Raw genomic sequence first — 23,964 nt, forward strand, 5'->3', positions numbered from 1 at the left:
CGTCTTCTGTTGACCTAACTACTGCCTCTCGGGGAGGTGGATTAACTGCATAGATGGAAAAACCTCTTCCGTCAATGTAGGAAGCATTCACACTAGGGCGCTCCAGTGGCACAGCGGCCGCGCCATAGCCGTGCTGTTCTAGCCCCTGCAGTGAAGACATACTCCTAGGTTCATAGATTTTTTTTTAAGGCCACTGTGATTGTCTAGTCTGACCTCCTGTATAACAAAGGTGAGAGACTTTCACCCCGTAGTTCCTGCATTCAGCCCAATAACCTCCCGCCATGATCTGAGCAACAGCTGCCCTGCTCCATCAGCTCCACCACCACAAGTGTCCAGACTTTGCTCTGAGGTCTTGGTCCTGCACCTCAGTTGGAATCGAGTCCCGCTGCTGGAGCAGGGGCAGAGTCTAGATAACAGGAGCAGGCAGTGTGTTGAAATTGCTTCACAATTTCCTGAGCTTCCACAAAGGCCAAAACGGCAGGGCTTCTTCCACAGTGGAACTCCCCCCCTGCAAGGGCAAATACCTGTTCCATGGCATGGTGACATGAATCACTCCCTCCAAAGAAAAAAGAACGAGGAGTACTTTAATTAAGTTAATAAAGGTAAAGCAGAAGAACAATTTGTGGCTGTAAACCTTCTTCCTCAAGTTTTATCCCCCCCTTACCTGAACCAATCAGGTGTTTGGGAGAATAATCGTTCTCCCTCCTCCTTGTAACAACCTTTTATGTACTTGAAAACTGTTATCACGTCCCCTCTCCTCTCCAGACTAAACAAACCCAATTTTTTCAATCTTTCCTCTAGACCTTTAATCATTTTTGTTGATCTTCTCTGGACCTTCTCCAATTTGTCCATATCCTTCCTGAAATGTGGCGCCCAGAACTGGACACAATACTCCAGTTGAGGCCTAATCAGCGCGGAGTAGAGCAGAAGTATTACTTGTCTTGTCTTGCTTACAACACTCCTGCTAATACAGCACAAAATGTTGTTTGCTTTTTTTTGCAACAACGTTGCACTTTTGACTCATATTTAGTTTGTGATCCACTATGACCCCCAGATCCCTTTCTGCAGTACTCCTTCCTAGGCAGTCATTTCCCATTTTGTATGTGTGCAACTGATTGTTCCTTCCTAAGTGGAGTACTTTGCATTTGTCCTGATTGAATTTCATCCTATTTACTTCAAACCATTTCTCCAGTTTGTCCAGATCATTTTGAATTTTAATCCTGTCCTCCAAAGCACTTGCAGCCCCTCCCAGCTCAGTATTATCAATAGAACAACTTGTGGAGAAAGGCACCATCCAACATATACAAATCTGGCTCACAGATACATAAGGTGATGGGCACCATAGAAGAACTTAGACTGGAGAAGGAGAGAGCACATACAGTCACCGTGGTGTCCTGGAGCCAGTCTACCAGTACCCTGATATGTGAATGAATTACACTTGATATTAATTGCACGAAAGTATATTTGCATCTTCAAAGAAAAGCAGGATTTACAGGACTGTGTTAAGTACTGTTGTCTTTGCAGGTCATTTCACTTCCCTTCCTCCCTGAATTTAGGAAGATGTAGAGCATATTGCTTTGTTAATCTCCGTATTTTGTATGTCTGTGTCCTCCCAGTGTGATAGCAGTGCATGTGTTCACAGATAAATCAGACACCCAGCGCTCTGTGGTCCAAGAAATGTTTACAGCAGCACTTTCACTCTTCTAGCTCTGTTTAAATACCAAGGCTTGCCAAGATCTGCCTCTGACAACTCCTGTACTGGATTCGAATCCTGCTGCACTCAGCTGTCAATAATAAAGATTTTCACGTCTCAGAACATCTGTGTAATGAGTTGTTTTGTTCGTTTGGTCTTTTAGCGCGTTGCAGGGTGATCAGCTCACCTGCGTTTGGAGAGAGACGCTTGCAAATTCTCCCACTCACCCTCTGCAGCCCCCTCCCCACCACTTTTGGAGGGTGTGAAGAGAATCTGTGCTGTGGCTTCCATTCTGACACCACTGGGAGGGAACTGGGGGGCTCGCAGGGCACCTAAATGTTGCCTAAGCCTCTAACTGGCCCCTCTGCTCAGGGCTGACCGGTACTGTTGTTTTAGCATTTACACTAGGAAGTTTGACTGTGTCAGTGGGCTTTGGGTCAGACCTATAAACAGTTCCATGAGCCTGGGTGGCGCGTATCATAGGCTGGGAGAGGCTGTGCCTCCCCAAACAGCCTCGCATGGCCCCACCCATGCTTCCTCCAGATTGCCCCTCCTGCTTGCCCTTCCCTCCCCCCAGGCCCCAGCCCAGGCAGGCTGGGTGCTCCTCTTTAGGGAAGCGTGCTGGGGCTGGTGGTTGCAGCTAGGGTTAGGGCTAGGGCTACCGCGGTCGGTCTGCGGTTGGGACTTGGAGTGGCTGGGGCCGCCCAGCGCTGGGGGGAAGCTGCCAGCACTGGGGCTGCCCCCCTGTGTTCAGAGGGGGCTGAGGGCTCTGGACCTGGGGGCCGCAAGTTGCCTGCCTGCCCGGCTGGTGCTTGGGTTGGGGGGGGAGGGCCGCGCGCTGCCTGCCTGGTGCATTGGGGGGGAGGCTCTGGGTTCCAGCGGGGGAAAGGGGGTGGGGCCGATCAGGGGCTAGCCTCCCTGAGCCAGAAGGTCACTTGCCACGCATGTCCATGAGGGTTTCAGTCACACAACGTCAGAAGCCCAAGATATAAAACTGGTCTGTGCTGCTTTAATAGAGTCTGGACAATGATAGATGGGTCCAGACTTGACTACTGCAGCAAGCGTCATGGTCCATGGAGCTACTTCTGAAGACTGCTCTGACGCTACAACCAGGGCAGAAGGGCTCAGCCCACTTGCTCACTGGGGATGGTCATAGGGAGCATCTTACACCCATGGGCTAAAGACTGCATCACTTTCCTACTTGCTTTCAGCAACACTCAGTGTGTTAGTATCAACATTTAAAGTGCCGTATTGTTTGGGTTGTGCGTACCCTATAGACCACCTCTCCTCCACAGGCACCATTGCAGCAGTTGAGATCAACTGGGTCTGAACACGACGTGTGGCTTTTCTCAGTGGAAGGCCCTCAGTTCTGGAACTACTCCCCATGTTGGTCCAGCAGATCCTGAAGCATGGGCACATGGCAAATCTGTTAATCAAGCAGGACTAGATTGTGGTTGTGCCCTCAAGGATGCATTGCTATCTTACCTGCTGGTTTTCTGAGGTTCTCTACAGTATGCGTGATGTCACTCTTCTGCAGCGCGTTGTTTTGCAGTGGAGCAGGGATAAGAGTGGGTGCAACTTCTGTGTTGTGCTGTATGGGGGCCAGGATGCATGGCTGGCACATTAACTTGGGGTCCTCATTCTAGTGCTCTCTTGAGCTACTGACTCTAGCATCCTTCCATCTGGTTATGAAGGACCATCTGGTTATGAAGGATGCTAGACTTCTCTGCTAGCTGAATTGACCACATCCTGTGGAGGATATGGTACATTGACAGCATGTTAGCCTGGTCCTTCTTGAACACATGCCTCTTGCACAGTGAGAGAGGATCCCAACAGCCTCTTTCCCCGTCTTGTGTTCGAGTTCAGCATAGGGTAGGACCTAGCAAAGCATATCCACAGGTTTTATTTCCCCATGATACTTGCTCCTTTGTTTGATTGATGTTTCCCACTCACACATTAATACATCAAATTGACTCAGGATATTTGAACATAACTGACTTTATATTGGGCCAACCATAGTGGGCTGTTATGTGTGTATGTGTGTGTGTGTGTGTGTGTGTGTTAGGTGAAGCTTGAATATTCATGTTTGGAAAAGATCATCTCAGGCACACGTAGATGCCTTACGCTATTTACAGTCCCGGAGAGATGTTACAGGAAATTACTATGCACAAAATAATAATGGATGCACCAGAGGAAAATGCTGTCTCTTAGCACCCAGAGGGAATCTGAGACCGTAGCCCCTGATGCTGTGTTAGGGGAGCAGATGGGATAGTTCTTACGATTTTATTGGCAAATCTCACTCGCTCACTTGCAGTTGCTCACTCGGAATTGCTCTTCTGATCAAAAGAAGCTGAAATATGTGTGGGCTAATGGTGAGAGCCAGAGTTATACACGAACGGGAGGCTGCCTGAATTTCAGCCCCCTGCTGCTCTAGCCCCTATGGGCGTTGCGTCAGGACACAAGACTCAGACTTCGCCATGAGAAATAACACCTCTTGCAGATTGCGAGCGTACAGATGCCTAACCGTCATGGAAACTGTGGTTGCTGAGGTCAGGGTGAAGGATTTTAGTGCCTGGGTGAGTGTGAGGAACGTGGTACGTGCATTGTCTTACTGTACACATTGGGGGTTACTTAGAAGGTGGAAAGTATCAGAGGGGTAGCCGTGTTAGTCTGAATCTGTAAAACGCATCAGAGGGTCCTGTGGCACCTTTAAGACTAACAGAAGTATTGGAGCATAAGCTTTCGTGGGTGAATGCCCACTTCATCAGATGCAAGACAGGTGGAGTCTGCCAATGATGTGAGGGGCTTTGGGGACTTTAAAGAAGGCGGTCAATTTGTTTAGGGCATCACAATTGTTGGCTGCCTATTTGAGACACTTTAAAGGGGCTTGATTTTTGAGAGGATGGGTGCTCAAAGCTTGCTGAAAATCAGGCCCTTTAAAGGTGTCTGGTTGGGCATCTAAAAATTATGATACCCCTAAATGATGAGTCTCTTTTGAAAATCTTGGATGGCTACTTGGACATTTCCTTGCTTTCAGGGGTTTGTGTAGGACAGTGTTCCCCTAAAGCAACCTCACCTGTTCTTAAGAATGTAAATGAAATTCAGATTTGCTCTATTTTACAAACCCTGAAGCCCTGGGGATTGCACAGGCTGCAGTAGATCAGGGCAGAAGTTGCCCCTAAAGAGTTTCACTCATACCACGATACTGCAGATATTTTGTGCAGTTCAAATTCTGCTCTCCGTCCTGCTGGCATGTGGCCCTGAGCCAAATCTCAGTGAAGCTAAGGGAAAAACTCCCATTCACTTCCAGTGAAGCTGGAGCAGGCCTTAAGTGCGCAGTTTCCCCATTAACTTCAACAGAGCTACTGAGCTTTTTACATAGGTGTAACTGTAGGCAAGGGTTGCACCAGTGACTGTGGCAAAGTGGATAACTTTCCCTTGACTGATCAGCTGTGACAGGGTATTTCAGCTTGCCTCTCACTCTCAGATGGGATCTTCCCAGTCACTGGAAATCCTGAAAGATGTGAAGCACCTGCAATTCCTTTAGTACAAGAGTTTCAGGAGCTCAGCACCTCCTCTCAGGGTTCGATCCATTGTTATGCTTGGAGGGCTAGTTGGGTTGAACCTTAGGTCCCAATATCTTTATGCCATTGGTCCTTAGGGCCATTGATATAAGTGGATAGGTAGTTGGAACTCCATGGTCCATTTGCAACTCGGGTAAATGAAATGCCATTTTGAAATGAAAAATCAAAACATTTTATTTCTAAATGGCTGAAATGAACAGTGTCAACTTTTTTGAAATTTTTTCCTATTTTTGGGGAGTCAAAACTATTCACCAAATTTGTCCCAAATTCACAAATAGTGTCAATGAAAAATGCATTTTTTGGTGATTACACTATTCACTGAAAAAAAAATTGCCCAATACTGACCTGGACTGCATTCCCATCAATGACTGAAGGGCGAAAGGCTCCATAACTCATTACCAAGTCCCTGGGCCAAGTGCTTCTCCAAGTAATACGAATAACAATAATACAATTTTTAAAAGTATCGGTGACATTTGTATGGCTGCATGTAGAAATTTAATTTTGTAAAAACCCACAGTCCAGGGGGTCTTTATTTTTAACGTTCATGGAGCATGTACTGGCTTGCAGGCATGCGCAGGGGCCTGCTTTTGTTGCTGTTAATGTTCAGGGGATGTTTGCCGCTAGAGTTGAGCTTAACCAAATTTTGGTCCTAAAGCTCTTATCTGACCCACCTGAGCAGTCCTACTGGATTTGTATGAGTAGGATCACCCGATTGGATCAAACCCATAGTCCATCCTATCCAGTCACTGATAGTGGCCACCACCAGATGCCCAGAGGAAGGTGCAAGAACCCAACAGTGGGGAGTTGTGGGGTAATCTGCCCCCTACACATAGCTCTCATCCTGGTCTCTAGTTAGAGATTAGCTAAGACTCAAAGTACACAATGTAGCATGAGGTTTATTATCCCTTCCAAAATTATAGTTGTCATTAATTATAATAACCCTGGACATTCTTGATGTCCATGTACACCTCTACCCCAACATAACGCGACTCGATATAACACGAATTCGGATATAACGCGGTAAAGTAGCGCTCGGAGGGGGGGGCTGCGCGCTCTGGCAGATCAAAGCAAATTCGATATAACGCGGTTTCACCTATAACGCGGTAAGATTTTTTGGCTCCTGAGGACAGCGTTATATTGGGGTAGAGGTATAAATGTTCAGTCCCTTTTTGAATCCTGTTAAGTTCTTGGCCTCAGTGATTTCTTGTGGCAGAAAGTTCCACAGGTTCAATCACATGTTGTGTGAAAACACATTTCTCATCATGGGTTTTGAATTTCCCACCATTGAATTTAATTGAATGTTGCCTTGTGTTACGGGAGAACAGAAGTTCCCAAACTACCTTCTCTATATTCATTATTTTAAATGCTTTCTTTATGTCCCCTCGTTCTAAGGTGATTGTGGTATTGTCCTCTATAATTTATCTGAGGTGTAAAATCAGGAGTCTAGGGCCAGATTCTGCCACCCTTACTCACATGGAGTAGTACCTTGCTTCTCAACTAGTTGCACTGAGCTGAATGGAGCTACCCAAATAGTAAGGAGCTACTCCCTATGAGTACGAGTGGCAGGATGTAGCCCTTAATTTGGGCCAGCCAGTCTTTTCTGAAGAAACATTTATCATGTCGAGTTGGTGCTAAGTGGATTTTGCAAATGTTTCTTAAATTTGCACGAATAGAGTTACCAAACATGCTGCACCAGTGAAGTCTGCAGCCATCAGTGTTGTCTCTGACTGCCAGGAAACGTATTTCAGTTTCTGTGTTAAAAGGAGACAATTTAAGGTGCTTTCTTTTTAACCTGAAGCCAAGGCAGAAGTGGATGTGATGGGAGCAAGGGACTGCACATTTTATCAGCACATTCTCAAATTTGGGGTTAATTTCTGCTTTGATTTATTATGTTCCCTTCTGCACACCTTTCCTCTAATTTTATCAGTAGCATTTAACCAATGAGAAGCAGTTACTTTTCAGTAACTGACGAGTTCTACTTAATATTTTCCTACCCAAAATGTTTCTCTTAATAAGTGATTTATCAACCTATCTAATCTATCTAATGATTTGTGTACACCTCCCATCATCTTATTTCCGCCCCCGGGCTCCTAAATCTGTTCCACCACTTTGGTACCTTCACAGCCCAAACACCGCTGTCCAAGTAAATTCAGTGTTAGAAGCTGGTTGCTGATCACAATAAGGAAGGAGTCTGGAAGGTGGATAGAGCAGGAAACTGGGATTCTATCCTGTTCACTGTTTTCTAAGCCGAGGCGATAAGTAAAAGTGCTGCATTGTGTCATAGTCGACCTTCATCAGTCTGGAATTTAAAAACACAGTAACCGTTTACTGACAGATAGAACACAGGAGTGGGTAGCAAATGTTCTAAATCTTTGCTAAAAATAATTTCGTGCATTGTTGTGTAGCCATGAAAATATTTTTCTAACTCCCCAACACAAAGTGGATCACATGCCATCCAGTTTCTATTTCTCAAACTCTGGTGGAGTGACTATACTTACAGATTGGCTGGGTCTGCTCAAAGCTGACATTTTGGGGGCAAAGGTTTGTAACAGGGTCAGAGTTTCTAGGCTCCTGCACATGAATTCAGGGCTCCTCTTTTAAGCCAGCCTAAGCTCAAGGTGTAAAGACTTTGTTACAACCCTGCATAAAGATGCATAATAAACACTGTTGATTCATGCTGGCAGGTGGATTTTGTTAGTGTCAACCAGAGTATAAGGGAAATTGAAGCGTTTCTCTAGAGCAGAGAGAACCATGGGCTGGAGCAGAGGAGATGCTGCCGGGAAGCCCTAGAAAGTGGATAGATTGGTACCATGTACAGGGTGTACAATGACAGTAATCACCAGGGACCGAAAATGGGACATACTAAGAGCAGGTTTCAGAGTGGTAACCATGTTAGTCTGTATCAGCAAAAACAGTGACGAGTCCTTGTGGCACCTTATAGACTAACAAATTTATTTGGGCATAAGCTTTCGTGGGCTAAAACCCATTTCATCAAATGCATGGAGTGGAAAATACAGCAGGAAGATATATATATAGCAAAAACAAGGAGTCCGGTGGCACCTTAAAGACTAACAGATTAATTTGGGCATAAGCTTTCGGTGGGTAAAAAAACTATTTCTTCAGATGCATGGAGTGAAAGTTACAGATACAGGCAATATATAATGATACATGAAGAGAAGGGAGTTACCTCGCAAATGGAGAACCAGTGTTGACAGGGCCAATTCGATCAGGGTGGATGTAGTCCACTCCCAATAATAGATGAGGAGGTGTCACTTCCAGGAGAGGCAAAGCTGCTTCTGTAGTGAGCCAGCCACTCCCAGTCCCTATTCAAGCCCAAATTAATGGTGTTAAATTTGCAAATGAATTTTAGTTCTGCTGTTTCTCTTTGAAGTCTGTTTCTGAAGTTTTTTTGTTCAAGGATAGTTACTTTTAAATCTGTTATAGAATGTCCAGGGAGGTTGAAGTGTTCACCTACTGGCTTACAAAAAGCCTTCATGTGTCACCGAAAGAAAAAGCTCTTTAAAATCAAACTCAGCAAAATTAAAGGCGGGAAAAAATCTGAAACAAAAACTGTGGGGCTAATCGAGGCTGTGCGTACTGTGCCCATTCTCTCTTGCACATGCTCACTGCGGCAGTCCACCTGCGGCCTTTCTTTCATATTGCCTGTTTGGGATTAGGAGACGGCTTTGCCATTAGCCCTGTATAAGGGGCCCTGTATGATGATTAGCCTGCTTCCTCTCTCCCACATGGTCCAAGGGGGAAGTCATCTGCCCCAGCACTTTACCATACTGCTGGCTCATCTGTGCTGGTTGTGGGAGAGGGGGTGGAGTCAAGGCTCTGACAACTTCCCAGCCCTGCTTGCCCAATTTCCACCCGCCTGTGCTGGGGGAATGGGAGGGGAGTAGCAGCTTTGTGGAGGCTGTTGTTTCACTCCCGCGATACATGCAGCCAGTGCTGGGGAGCGAGGAGGCATCTTATGTCTTTGTCTCCTCTGCGTGGAAGCATAACGTGGGTTCCATCATGCTGTTAGACTGTAAGTTCCTCAAGACAGGAATCTTGTGCTCCTACCTGTTTGCAAGGTGCCTCACACCCTTCTGGGGCAATACAAATATTAAATAGTAATGGGGGAGCATTCAGACTCGCAACCACTTACCGCCAGGCTGAATGTTTCATTGTTCCAGGATCAGCTGACACGGCACAACAAAGATGCCATGCATCCATAATATATCACAAGGGGGCGCGCTGTTCTGAACAAAGCCTCAGTTTTTGTTTGAAATCAGCATCTCTTGGCCACACAAACGCTGTTGAATAAGAGCTTCATTTTAATTTGTTCAGTGCTGGCCACAAACAGGCTTTCACCTTGTTATACTTCATGTCTTGACACTGCAAGCTTGGCTGCGGTGCTGTGGGAGCCGTGTTGGTCCCAGGAGACAAAGTAGGTGAGGTCACATCTTTTGGTGGGAGGGGCGAGCTTTTCAGCTACACAGAGCACTGCATCAGGTGTGGAGAAGGTAAATACAAAGTAGGACAGATTGCTAAGCCTAAGGGGGTCACAAATGCTGTAGGAGACCCCTTAAAATGAAGTGGGTAATTAACACCTCTGCAGAGGTTATGAGGCAGCAGAGTGTGTTATTGAGGGCAGGTCTACACTTAAAATGCTGCATCGGCGCACTGTAGCACTTTAATGAAGACACTCTAAGCCAACAGGAGAGAGCTTCTCCCGTCAGCATAGTAATCCACCAGACAATGAAAGGGTTAAATAATTACAGAGGGGGCGAGAAATGAAGACGTAGAGGCAAAGGACATAAATTTGGTTTTAGCTGAGATCTGCCATAAAATAGGGAGTTGAGGTAGTGTAGAGATACAAGGAGGCTGTTCCAACGGGTAGGAGTTGCAGAGGAGAAGGCTCTTTCACCAATAGTGACTGCGTAAAGGTAAAAAAAAAACGTTAGATGGGCAGAGAGAAGAGGCGGGAAAGCGGAGAGAGGAACATTATGTGAGGAAGCAGAAGCAAGAGGCTTGTAAATACAAGAACAAATGAATCCTCAAGTGAAAGGTATTGTTAAAAATTAAATTACTAATCACTGGGAGCTTTTACTAGCGTCAAAGATGGTTCATAGCACCCACAGAGACATAGCACCGACAGCAGGAGGGATAGGAGTTGATGCAGGGGTTAATTTCCTTCAACAGTCGTAAAAACAGATAAGTGCTGTGCTATGTAGATGAAATTCACCCCTGTGCAGAGGGTTATGGCATTGCTGGCGTCCTACTCGAACCCTTAGGACATAACTGATGCACAGATCTTGTGCTGGCTCCCTGAGCACAGGTGAATTTCATCCGTAGGTGAGGAAATGTCGTAGCTTGGGATTCGGATTTTGTGTTTCCTGCAGCTGGTCAGGAAATGCTTCTCCTATTCTCCTGAGTATAGTTTTGATTGAAAAAAAATATTTTTTGTCAAAAGTTTGTTTGAAAATTTTCCTGGTTGTGGATTTTATTTTTAATGGAAAACGTTGGGTTTACAACCATTGGGTTTTTTTGGTTGGTGAAAACAAAACAATGTTTTGCTTGCTTTTTTTTCTCCCAAAATCCCTGAACATTTTTTAACAGAAATGGAGTCTTTAAAAAATTTCTGATTGATCAAAAAGCCATTTCCCCACCACTAAAAGTTTTGATGGGAAATTTTCCACTAGCTCTAGTGTTTGCCTTCAGGGGCTAATGAAGAAGAGAAGTAGAGGTGTAGCTACCAGTGCTTGGTACACATGGCAATCTGGATGACTCTTAAAAAAACCCTTACATAATTGATAGATGTACAGTAGAAGGGATGTGCTAAACAAGGGCTTGAATGTATACATTGTGGTGCAATATAGAGCAAATGGCACAACACAATCCCGAGATGAGTGGCGATGGTAGACTCTTTACATTTGACGCTCACCTAGCTGGTTCTCATACAGGTAAGCTCGCTGACAACAAAGCTTGTGTGCTGAGATGGGACACCAAAAGTTTATTGTGACATCCAGTAAACCTGCACATTCCTCTCTCTCTTTACATATGAATTTTCATCATAAGAATAATTGCATGTAAGAGTCAGGAATCTCTCCTTGGGCTTTCCAGAGCATAGGTGAAGCAAGATTTAAGAGGCACTGAGGTCAGGCCAGATTTTCAAAAGGGCTCAGCACCCCCATCTGGAGCCAGATTTTCAAAAAGCCCAGCTAGTTACACACCTAAATGAAGTGCTCAGATTTTCAGCCTCCCAGCAGCGACTTTTGTTTCAGTCGGACAGATCCGGGTAGGAGTTTTTCCATTGACTTCAATGGGCAATGGATCAAGCTGTTGGATGCCGAGTTCTGGCAAATCTGGCCCCATATGTCTATGGCACGGGGTTTTCAGAATGCCCAATATGCAGCCGGGGAAGGGCCATCCAATCAGATGTCCGCTAAGAAAGGGGGTCGGCTTACTTTCCACAAGCCACCCATTTTCCCGTTGTGTTAATTTCCGCCTCCTGTTTCTTTTTGAACCCTAGAAATGAATTCAGACCTTGGGTAGACGTCAACAGAGTCAAGCTTATAAAAGCTAAATCCCAGTACAAGCCCCCGGACGAGAAAGTGAGCCACGAAACCAGCTACAGTTCTCAATTCAAGGGGGAGCCCAACAAGCCTGTACAAGCCGATAACAAATTCATCGATCGCAGAAGGATACGCAGCCTGTACAGCGAGCCCTTCCAAGAATCTTCAAAGGTGAGAGATACAGTGTAAGGGGACAAGGGCTTGCGGGTGCCTGCAGCAGCGCATGGCTGTGAAGACTTCACAGCACCACTTAGTTTCATTCCACTTCCCATGGCTTATTCATTTCTGGCCGGGGACCCTATTCGGAATTATTCTCTGACACCCCAGTAAGAAGCGTGGGGCCGAATCCTAAGCTGGTGTAGATCAATATAACTGCACTGAAGTCAGTGGTGGGATGCTGGATTACAACAGGTGCAAGATCTGGCCCCAGGACCATCTCTTTGCATTCGCATTTCCCTGATCTCTAACGTAGACTATTATTACTTGGTAAACACAAAGCTACAAATGTGTTACCTTCTTTTATTTCACCCCAGTAACATGCTAAGGGCCAGATCCTCAGTTGGTGTAAATGGAGGTAGCTCCATTGACTTCAGTGGAGTTACACTGATTTACAGCAGCCAAGGATGGGTTTTTAAATGGATCCGATCTGTACAATTTTGGGTTTGGATTTTTTTCCTTCATTCCAGAGTTTGGGGTTGTGCAGTTCTTCGAGGTATTGTTTGGTCCCGATATAAAGAGAGAGGGGGTCCGATGGGAAATTCTGCTTCCAGTGGGATTCTGAACCCCCCTCCCAAGTTTGGGAGCAAGAACGGGCTGGATCCAGGGTTTTGCTTCACACCTTCCCCGATATCATTCCAAGTCCACGCTTGGTGCTGCTGTTTCTCTTGCAGCAGATGAACCCCAGGCATCCCAATGTGTTTTTCCTCTATTGTATCAACCTGAGAAAGGAGCAGAATAAGGAGCACGCCCTCCCCCCCACTCCCAGTCCACAGCCCCCCAAACAATGGTTACAGTATGGAGCTTATAGAGCGTCCAACAGAAGATCCTGAGACTCTTCCCCTCCCCTTTGTTCTGGGCCATCATTTCCCTTGTCTGATCCCAAAGAAAGGCAACGCCTAATGAGATTGCAAAGCCGTTCTCCAAATCAGCCAGGCAAGGGGGTGACAAAATGTGCCCCCTGCCTCCAGCGACTGACCGGGTGTCCCTGAATCCCTCCATGTTTTCCTCAAAAACTGGGGAGTCCATCATATAACATCAAAAAAACCCTTTTGCTAGGCTGACCCTGGCAGCCATTGTTCACAAGATTGCTGAACATTGACAGCTGTTTTCCTCAGTGGTGTCCCGACAGCTACATGCATTAGAGACATTAGAATGAGAACTTGGACGGCATCCTTAACCAAATACAATAAGGCTCTGAATGACGTCTCCTAATGAGTAGAACTCCTTAGAGAGCTCAGAGTCAGGCCACAGAATCAGCTGGCGTTAATCAGTGTAGCCCCATTGACTTCAGTGCCATTACATCAATATACCTTGCGCACGAGGGTCTGGCCTTTTGTACTTAGATAGCATTAACCCCAACACTTGACTTAGGGCTTGTCTACACAGAGACTTAGGTCTTGTCTACATTACCCGCTGGATCAACGGGCAGCGATCAATCCAGCGGGGGTCGATTTATCGTGTCTAGACGTGATAAATCGACCGCCGAGCGCTCTCCCGTCGACTCTGGTACTCCACCAGGGCGAGAGGTGCAGGCGGAGTCGATGGGAGAGTGTCGGCCGTTGACTTACCGCAGTGAAGACACCACGGTAAGTAGATCTAAGTACGTCGACTTCAACTACATTATTCACGTGGCGGAAGTTGTGTAACTTAGATCGATTCCCCCCCTCCTCCCAGTGTAGACCAGGCCTTAGTGCACAGCAAGCTGGGGTATAAATCAAAGTCTCCGTGTAGACAAGCTCTTAAATGTGGAACATAAACAAACACATATTGCCGTCTCATTGATGATGTCTCTCTCTAAATCCTGTTCTTCTACCTTTTCCTGTGTGTTTCTGTGTTGGCGGTTTGTATGTTACATCCATCCAGGCGGAGAAGCGTAGTGTTCAACCTTCCAAACCAAAAAAGACAACAACGAGCCATAAACCACTGAAAAAGGCCAAAGACAAGCAGATCGCATCTGGCCGGGCTGCCAAGAAAAAGAGTGCCGAGAGCTCCAGTGGGACAAAGCCAGAGGACAAGGAGAAAAGTAAAGAGATGAACAATAAATTGGCTGAGGCTAAAGAGTAAATTTTACTGCACTTTTCTCTCTTTCTTTTTTTTTCTTTTATTAAATAAAGGCCACAAAATTAATTAGAGACTTCTAATCTGCTTTTGTTCTGATTGTATTAGAAGCTTTTATGTTTTATTTCCAAGGAGGATTAGGAATACTCATTTCAGAGGTCAGGTTTTCGGCTTTGCCTGCACGACACAGATCTACACAGAATGATGGGGGGAGGATGAGGAGGGTGGAATGCACAGAGGATTGTAGGATTACAAAGGTTTTCAATTAATTGTGTGCTGCAAATGTATTAAAAGGCTTAGTCTCTTTCCTTGGGCCTGATCCTCCAGTGCTTTGATTGCATAAAGCTGCCATTTGTTCTGCTGGTGCAGTTCTGTTCCTAAGAGCTGATCCCATGAGGCTGAGCGTCCTTTGGGGGTGCTGAGCTCTGTTTTCTCCCATTGGCATCAACAGTATAGGAGAGGTGCTCAATATCTTGCAGGAACAGGGCCTGTCAACCTGGCATAACTGAGTGGAGTCACTCCAGATTCACACTACTGTGACTGAGAGCAGAATTGTTCTCCGAGACATCAATGGGTGTTTGGCCCAAGGAAGTGATGAAGGCTCAGATCCCTTGTAAGGAAAGATTTGGGGCTAGATCTTCAGCTGGTATAAATGGGCCAGGCCCATTTACACCCGCTCAGGATCTGGCCCTGTGTGGCAGCAGAATGGAAAGTGAAGTAAGGCGCAGAGAGAGTCCAGCTGGTTGCAAAGATTTCCTGAATGGGCTTCAGGTCAGACTCTGCAGGTTGTTCCTCCCTGTCGTTTTCCAGGATCTGCATCTTTTGTATGGTTTCCGGTTTGTTTTGGATCTTGGTCTGATTCCTTTGGTTTTCAGCTACAGATGGATATTGTGTGCCACAGGAGTAGGAGGAGGTTTCAGGAACGGATTCAATTTGCAGTCATGGCCTTTTTATAGGTAGCATGGAGCAAGTCACCATTGTTAGTTTTAAATAGACCTGCACGTTAAGTCGTGGTTGCTCATACTTGTGCGAATGGAGCCATGACCCAGTTATTGGGAGCCCCAACCTCCAACTTGGCCAAATCCTCAAGCTCTCAACTCAGTGTTTATTGTGTCCTTACTCTGGTAAATTCCCACCAGTGTCAGTGTGACTCAGTAAACACAGAAGGCCTGTTTCCCAGCCGGCGTCAATTGCATTGCTCTGGTGAGCTCCATGGAACTGTATCAATTTACACCAGCTGCGGGTCTGGCCCAGAGTGCTGATCTCAGCAGGTGGCTCACAGATTCAGCAGGAGCTAAGAGAGCTAAGTACCTTGTAGGGTTGGTTTCAGCTTGACGAAACTGAGACATTGAACCACCTGGGTAATAAACCCCCAGAGCAGCTGTAGGAATCACGCCTGTTTGGCCTTGGTTAATCTTTTTTGCTATCACTCAATCCAAGTTGCAAATTTCACTGGGCAAAAGCAACTGGGGGAGATGTAAGGTGAGCGCTCCAGAATTGCTGTAGTGGTATTGGAAAAAGGAAAATCTTGCTTCTAGAATATATCAGATTTCAATTAAATACTGGCAAAGCTGTGGGTTGTTTTGTTTTTTTTCTGGAGATGGCGATTTCAGTTTTCAGAATCTAAATGTTTGTCATTTGGTATGTCTGAAAAATTAAAAGGGATGCCACAATGGAAGGGTAAGAGAAGGTTCCTAAAGATTAAGGACGTTCTATGCTATGGGAATAGCAAACTTTGTTGGCCTGAGTAATGAATACATGCAAAGTTTAGTGTGTTGTGTAATGTGTCCTGTTTGCCTTGTGCTAACAGCCTAAAGCTTTTGAGTATAAATAAGTGTAATGTTCTGAATTCAGTGGTGTATTTCCAAGTTTAACTGTGTTAGAACTGTGTAGTATGAACTAACCAGGATGTTTATGTGAAAAAAAAAATATATATATATATACATATACCTCCAATATTTAGGAGGAAACCAGGGAAATCCTCCAGGAAGTAAAACTGTGGAACTGTTTGCGAATGTAATGCATTTTTGACATGCATGCTTCATGGAGAACCTCACTGAACTGTCTATAATGATCATCACGAATCCGAGTGCTCAGAAATGGAATGGATGTTGCGCAACTGCAAACCTCAGTTCATTCTGTAAGTGCAGAGTAGCTCAGCTCAGTAGTTTCATTGAAGTCACGAAAGATAACGCAGCTCGCTGTTCCTTGCATGAAAACGGATGTTTGTTAACTTTTCGCGGAGAGCTGAGCCTCAACGACTCTGATTCTTGACCTGTTGACGGATGCCTCCATTCACCTTTACATTTCTGCGGCCATGTCTACACTGACAAGCGTCCAGTGGCACAGCTGTACCCGTACAGCTGTGGTGCTGTCACAGCCCTCGTGTAGCCGCATGATGCCAAAAGGAAAGTGCTCTCTTGTCAACACAATAAAACCAGCTCAACGAGCGGCAGTAGCTATGTCGGCGTGAGAGTGTCTCCTGCAGACATAGCTATGTTGGCAAAACTTATGTCACTCCAGGAGGTGTTTTTTTCACACCCCTGAGCGACAAAAGTTTGTGGACGTAAGTGGTAGTATAGACATGGCCTCCGTACCATCCCTTCTTATCTCAGGTAGAGGATAGCAACAGTTACGATGATGAAGCGTCAGAGCAGTTGAAGCGTGAAAGCAGTTTACAATAACCAGAAACGCTGGTTCCTTCACACGTGAGAGAGATTGTATCCATTCATTGCAGAGGATCATACATTTTTGCCCATTAGCATCCATATTAATGCTTCACTAAGTGCCAAGTCCACTGGAAGTCAATGGGACTAAAATGGGGCCCTAAGAGATTTAGCAGTAAGTCCCTTGGATAGGCTCAATTTTGTCTTTAGATGTGCACACTATTGAGGGCCGCAGGCATGCATTGAAGTGCATAAATTGGCCCAGGGACTAGTATTAGGAGATATAATAAAATCAGGACTTAAGGTCAAATTCTTCATTGAGTTGCACTCCATGCTAGCCCGCTGACGTCAGCTGGGTTACATGCGGTGTATCTCAGCACAGAATTTGGTCCTAAGGGCCTCATCTTGCCTTAGTTTGTGATGGAACTCCTACCAATGGCAGCTGTGTGCATGGATTCAGGACAGTGTATAGCCCTCTGCCTGCTTTCTCGTTGCTCAGACTTAATACCCACGTAGTGAATTTAACATTGATCAGAAAGGAGATGAAATCTTTGCTGATTCAAGTCCACTTTGGATGCTAAGCTTGTTGCTTTAATTTGGCAAGAATTTATTCTCTGATTTTGGGTTTCCAACTGCCACAAAAGCAGTTATACTTCATTACCAACTTACCATATGTTTTGCTCTCCTGGTTAAAAAGTGTTTGCTTTATCCTTGTGAGAATTCCTATGGCTTTCACTGCCTGCTTTCTTATTTTCACTGTGTCTTCTTATTGTGCTGTCACTCCCTTTTGCAAGATGGTGCTAAATGCCAATGGGCTTCTTTTTCTGACTGCTTTGCAAAATCCATCATCCGCTTCCTCATCTGCAATGTTTCTGTTGTAAATACATGACTCCCATGTACTCTTGCCTTTTGGAGGCAGATAGGAAGTGTCTAATTACTATTTTGTGGCCTGGCTTTGGTTGCATATCACAAATTGTCTCTGTAATGTGTTGAGCACACCACTCTTGGTGCTACTTCATTCTTGCTGTTAGTATGAGAATGACAAAACAAACAGATTAATGTATAGCCAATTGATTGTGACGTGCTTGTGATCTTTGCTTGCTCAAAGGGTTTTTTTTCAATGATAAATAAATGCTGAAGACGAATACCATCTTCTTGATCTTGTTTTCTCGCTAAGAAGCACAACTGAGTAAGTGAAGGAAGCACCCTTTCCAATGTTTTACATTGGGAGAGCCATGCTGAGTTTCATATTGCAGAGATAACAGTGAGAGGCTGCACTCTGGCTCTCTTCAGATGGCTGCTACGGTCACATAGGCATGAACTGAGAGCTAAACATTGGCAGAGATGAAGATGGACAGTGAAGGCATGTGAATGGAGCAGGTCGTTTGGGTTTTATTTCTAATCGGTGCTGTGTTGAACAGAGGTCTCCTGCTCCGTGCCCCTGCGCGCAGGAGGCTACTGGGCAAGATTCTCTGCTCCTTGCTGCTGTTCGAATCACAGGCAGCCAGGCCGCAGAAACATGGCCCAATGCGGAGGAGGAGAGGAGCTCCTGCCAAGAATATGAGGGTTTGGCTAAGTCATTAGCACTTGTACCTGGCATTCCCATAAAGCCACTTAAAGCCCATTGAAGTCAATTGGGAGTCTTTCCATTGCCATCAATGGATTTTGGATCAGGCCCTGAGCGCAGAAACTTACGCTCGGGGTCCTCTCACATGATCATATCAAATGAAAGCTACTCGGCGGTGAACTAGCAATGTCACATGCTCAACCACAGGCCTGGAAACTCAGAATCCTACTCTCAACACCAGCGCTTGCATCATATCTTGCCAACAGTCATGTCCATGTGTTGGGAAGGGTTGGTGCCCATTCACAAGCTGGTCCATATGCATAGATGTCCAGCAACAGGGGGCTTACACAGGCAGTCTATATGAAGCCAAACCATTTTTGGACCAGGGTCCACAAAATCCTTGCTGGGGAAATAGTGCATTTGTTTTGCCTGACTTTTTTTCAGTGGTAATTAATCTACAAAGGGTTAAAAATCCATGTTGGAACATGTACTATATTGGATACATGAGGGAGGAAGAGTGGTCTTATTTTGAGCAGTGGATGGGAATCCAGGACTCCTGGGTTCTGTTTCTGTGTGCCACTGATTGTCTCTATAAGACTGCAGGCAAGTCACAGATTAATTTATTTGTGCCTCAGTTTACTCATCTAAAGCTAATAATACCCAACCACCAAGATGTTCTTCAGGGGCTTAATTAACTGAGTATGAAGCACTTTGAGCCCCTTGGATGACACTTTCTGTGTAAGTGCAAAGTATTGGTGTGTGTATAGTAATGTAAATGTGATTACCAGCTGGGAAAAAAAGATGAAGGGTAGAGGGGGAAGGGGTGATATTTTGACTTCAAGTTATGAACAGCCAGAGAATTTAATTCAGCTTTTTTCATCCAGAACTGCAAGCTTCTGCCTTGAACATGACCTCTATTCTCATTTAATGAATGCTACATTAACACACTGGGCCAGATCCTCATCTCTCATCTCTCCTTGGGCCAGATTTGTGGCTGTTGTCTTTTGGCATAGCACCATTGACTTCAGTGGAGCTACGCCCATTCACACCAGCTGAGAAACTGGCCCATTTAAAAAAATTGACATTATACCAGATGTCCTACCAGATTTCACACCTATGCCTAGTCTACAAACAATCTGCTAAATATATTCCATTTCCATCAAGTGCTGAAAACAACACCCTGTTCTAGCCTCAGCAACTTCTCACAGACACGCACATACCAACCTGTGGTCAAGCATGACAACCATACAGTCGTAAAACATTTCAATTGCTCTAAGGGTGTCACAGCCACAGGTCTAATTTCCAGAGGTGTTTGCACCCAGATAGATCTGGTAGATAGACAGGGAAAACGTGTATCATTAAGCGTATGCAATTTGGATGTGTTCGTTTGTCATTGTGGAAGCTAATCAGAATTGTTTTCATACATCCAGTATTTATGTACCCGGATCTGACCTACCATGCAATCACGAAGCACCTCTGCTTAGCATTCCAACAAGATCATGGAGGAAACCACCATGCTCAGTGCTGGAAAACATGATTTAGAATTAGCTGCGAATTTCAAGCGCTACATATATGTGAACGATACATTTTGAAGAGACTGTGTGGTCTAATGAATCGAAGATAGGCTTAGACGCCAGGAACCCTTGGAGAGCTAATCCCAGTTCTGCCTCTGACTCACTATGTAGCATGGAGCGAGTCCCTTACTGACACAATTGATCTGTCTCACAGGGGTGTTGTGAGATGATAGGTACAAAGCTTTGAGGACAAGCGTTATTTATAAAGGGATGTCACGCTTTGTAGATCACTTAAAAGGTGGAGAGGCTCACCAGAATAAGCACAGTGTTGGATATGAATTTAGGGGAGAAAAGATTAAAAAGAATTGAAATGTATAAATTAAAACTACCAAAGGTCCATTTTACTTCATTACACCCTCAGAAACCGAATGTTTGAGGTTGGCTTCAGCTACCAGTAGCTGGCCAGTCAGAAAATGGTAAAATCTGACAAAATACACTACATTTTCCTTCACAATTGGCTACTTTTAGATTGTCTGGTTGGCTAAGACGGGGCTTTGGATTGAGATATTCCAAATTGCATGTCTAAATCTCCAGATCATCTTTGAAAATCTCAAATTATTAAACTAATCAGTCCCAATTCCTGACTGTTAAAGTCAAAGGGGAGGGATAGCTCAGTGGTTTGAGCAGTGGCCTGTTAAACCCAGGATTGTGAGTTCAATCCTTGAGGGGGCCACTTAGGAATCTGGGGCAAAATCAGTACTTGGGCCTGCTAGTGAAGGCAGGGGGCTGGACTCAATGACCTTTCAAGGTCACTTCTAGTTCTAGGATATAGGATATCTCCATTAATTTAAGTCAAGAATATATCTCACTGGCTGATGTGCCACCCGCAGAGATGAATCCTGTCTTTTGTGTCTCGATATTGTATATATTGGGTCAGTGGACTGCCAAAGAGAACAGGAATGTCAAGGCAGATGTCTCTAACATTGCTGGTGTTTCCCAGTGTCCTAGAAATAATTGTGTTCTTCTTTCAACAACTGCAGCATCAGAAACTAAAGAACTATACAGGAACAAGAAATGTTTTTCTAAGCGTGGACTTTAATATAGCTAACGTTCAGTGCTAAGAATATTATCCCTAGTGCTGTAGCAAAATGCCCTGGTGCTTCCAGACGTCAGACCTCAGCCAGATCTTGGTCATCTATCTACAGTAGCTACTTGGTAAGTCTGTGGGTTTAAGGGCCCAATCATACAAATCCTTACTGGTGTGAGTAAATCTATTGAAATTACTAGGACTACTCACATGAATAAAGGTTTGCAGGAAGGGGTAATAAACCTCTGGTATTTGATGACTGGTGTCTCATTGTGAAGTGTGGAGATTCCTTGTAAGCAACATGGATTTCTGTTGCAGGCTGCCTTTTGAAAAGCTACCTACCCAATGAATGCCAGGATGGAGGACATGTGAGACTCGTGACAAATCTGTGCATAGATTGAAAGGACCTTTTGGGTGTCTCAAATGCCAGCTCGCTCTATGGAGAGGCTGCTGCATAAAGTGAGCTACAGGATGGAGAAGTCCGTGCTCTCTCAGAAGACAGTGGCTAAGGCAAAGTAAACATAAGCAACAGCTGGAAGGAATGTTTGCCAGCAAAGAGAAAATTCATTTCCAATAATCATTGGTTGAGATTTGAAACTACTTTGTTGTCATCATGATACCTCATGATCTCCCACCCATATCGGCTTTTAAAGCAAATTGTCTGAGTGTCCTGTTGTGTAGTAGTGGCCTTTCTTCACATCGCCCGTGGCCAGCAAGACACCACTGCATGGGATGTGTGTGTTGCCTTGCTCCATTCTACTAGGGTAGGCCCCTTGCCCATACACTGAAACTCACTGGGTTCCTTACTGAGCTGAAAGGGTCATGTAAGTCCTGGGAGCTGACGTCATCCCAAAAGGCCGGGCTTTGCACTGTGCTTTTCCATCTCAACAGCAGGGGTTTCCGTGTGGCTGGTAGGGCAGGGAGAGGCAGCTGCAGATCAGAACAGGGCAGCGCATGTGCTGTTTCGAAGATGCCGTTCAGTGCTGCCGTCTGCTGCGCGGGGAGCTGCTGGTCACACTGCACCTGAGTCCCCAGTCCTGCTAGCTGACTGTCTGTGGCGACCTCCTCTCACTGGGACAAGCCTCGGTACCCCGGGACCCTCTCAGGACAGAGTGTGGCTCAGCCACCCTTCAGAGAAGAGAGAGGTCACCACCACCTCCTCTCCCTCTGTCATTGCACGTTGCTTCCCCTTTTGCTCTCTCTGCCCCTCTCTCATTCCCCGCCACATTCTTCACTCACCCTCAGTGTTGGGGGGATGCTGTCGTGCAGCCCCTCCCTCACCCTTAAACCGCTCCCACTTCCCGTCTATTAAGTGCCTTCTCCTTCAAAGCCTTCCTGAAAACCTGCCTCTGACAGGAATCCCTCCAGCGTCCCCACGCCCGCCCCGAGCGCCCGTCTCGTGTGCAGTGTAAGCTCCTGGGGGCGTCCCTGAGATGATAGGTCCATCGCTATGTAACTGGTGAGAATAAACAATGATACATCACCCCTCAAGGGCCCCGCTTCCCTCTCTGTCTGTGGTACGGCTTCGGCACCCCTGTCTCCAGTCTGCCAGAGCACTGTCTGTTTGGCCTGGTTGCCTGGGCAGCAGTTGGCCTCACTGCTACATCTATCGTAGCAACCTTTGGGGATTGTTGTGCTTATGCTTCCGTTCCCTCCCACACCTCTCTCTTACAGCAATGGGTAACCCCACTCAGCCCTGTGCCTTCTGCCCAGGCGTCCTCCCTCTTCAGCGCTGTAATGTGACCTTCTGCCTTTGCAGCGCTGGTGCTGCTGGCAGAACATGGGGCTCCGTACAGAAGAATTCATGGGGTCTCTTGGATTTTCATGGGACTGTGCAGCCACGTGAGCTGTGAAGGCTGGGAAAGAGCTTGTGGAGCCCAGAAGGGCAAAGAAAGCTGCAGAAGCCATGACAGCAGCAGATGTCAACGCAACAGCCTTTCCTAGCAGAACAGAGAAAGCAGCAGGAGCCACATCAAAAGCTGCCTCAGTGGACATCAAAGCAGACGCCTTTTCCAGAGGAAGCCGCAGAGGCTGGATCAGCAGCAGGAGACATTTCAAGGGTGGATTTCAACAGGGCTGTTTGCAGTCTGCCTGGACGACAGCCTGATTGTTCTGGTTTGCACTGCTCATCTGTGGCCTGCCCTTGTGAGGGGCAGAGCCGGGACTGCATTGAGACTGAGAGAGTCACAGCTCGATTCTTGCTTCTCAGTTCCTACAGCATCCCACAACAAAATATTCTCTGAGGAGGGTGTGGATGGCAATGCTTATATGCACTCACTGAACTGCTACCCATCACCACACTCTGCTCCTAATGATCTCCAGCTGGAGACCTGCCATTGCGTACAATGGGATCACTGGGTGCAGTTAGCTATAGAGAAAGAGCAGCATGTTAGTAAAAGACCTGATGAGGGACAATGGGAGCCTGCCAGTCACCAGTGAAAAGGTTTCCTTCAGGAACTGTACTGTTGTGTGACATCATAATACAGTGCCAACTACAGCCCCGGGAGCAAGCCAGAGACGATGTATGGCGTGAGGTGCATGAAGGAGCTGGAAGGGGAGAGAAGGCAGGGATGTGTGGCGAGGGGCATGCCACTATGAAGGACAGACCTGTTCCCCTTAGTTCTGATGAGAGTTAGTGCTCATACAGGGCCTTCCTCACACTGAGTAAATGACTCTGCATTGAAATCAATGGGATTGCTAGCAGAGTATCCACTGTGAGTCAGGGGATCAGGATCTAACACCCCTACCCTCTGGTGCTGCGTTCAGTCCATCCGTGCGACTCAAAGGCGTGAGGCCCTGTATTTACAAAGCCCTTGGAAATGTTCCCTAGTTAATGCTCACACTTCTCCGAAGAGGCAAGGGAAATGGTATTACTCTCCCCACTCTACATATGAGCCACAGAGAGGCTAAGGCCTAGCCCCTCAAACCTATTTAGGTGCCTAGCGCCCATTGAAATTAACGGCAGGTAGGCATCTAAATACCTTGAGGATCTAGGCCTCAGTGACGCACCTGA

General features: G+C 46.0%; 1 protein-coding gene across 4 annotated transcripts in view; it reads left to right on the plus strand.

The window, feature by feature from the left end:
• MAP6 (microtubule associated protein 6) overlaps nucleotides 1-23,964 on the plus strand; it is a 70,143-nt gene that overhangs the window by 39,552 nt on the left and 6,627 nt on the right. For 3 of the 4 annotated variants that reach the window (XM_054015843.1, XM_054015844.1, XM_054015845.1), the window contains exons 3-4: nucleotides 11,798-12,011; nucleotides 13,923-14,119. In XM_054015843.1, the coding sequence (XP_053871818.1) occupies nucleotides 11,798-12,011; nucleotides 13,923-14,119 (411 nt within the window). The remainder of the gene's footprint in view (nucleotides 1-11,797; nucleotides 12,012-13,922; nucleotides 14,120-23,964) is intronic. The other variant, XM_054015846.1, reaches the window with a different exon arrangement.

The sequence above is a fragment of the Malaclemys terrapin genome, chromosome 1, assembly GCF_027887155.1.
Source record: "Malaclemys terrapin pileata isolate rMalTer1 chromosome 1, rMalTer1.hap1, whole genome shotgun sequence".
NCBI classification, from domain to species: domain Eukaryota; kingdom Metazoa; phylum Chordata; order Testudines; family Emydidae; genus Malaclemys; species Malaclemys terrapin.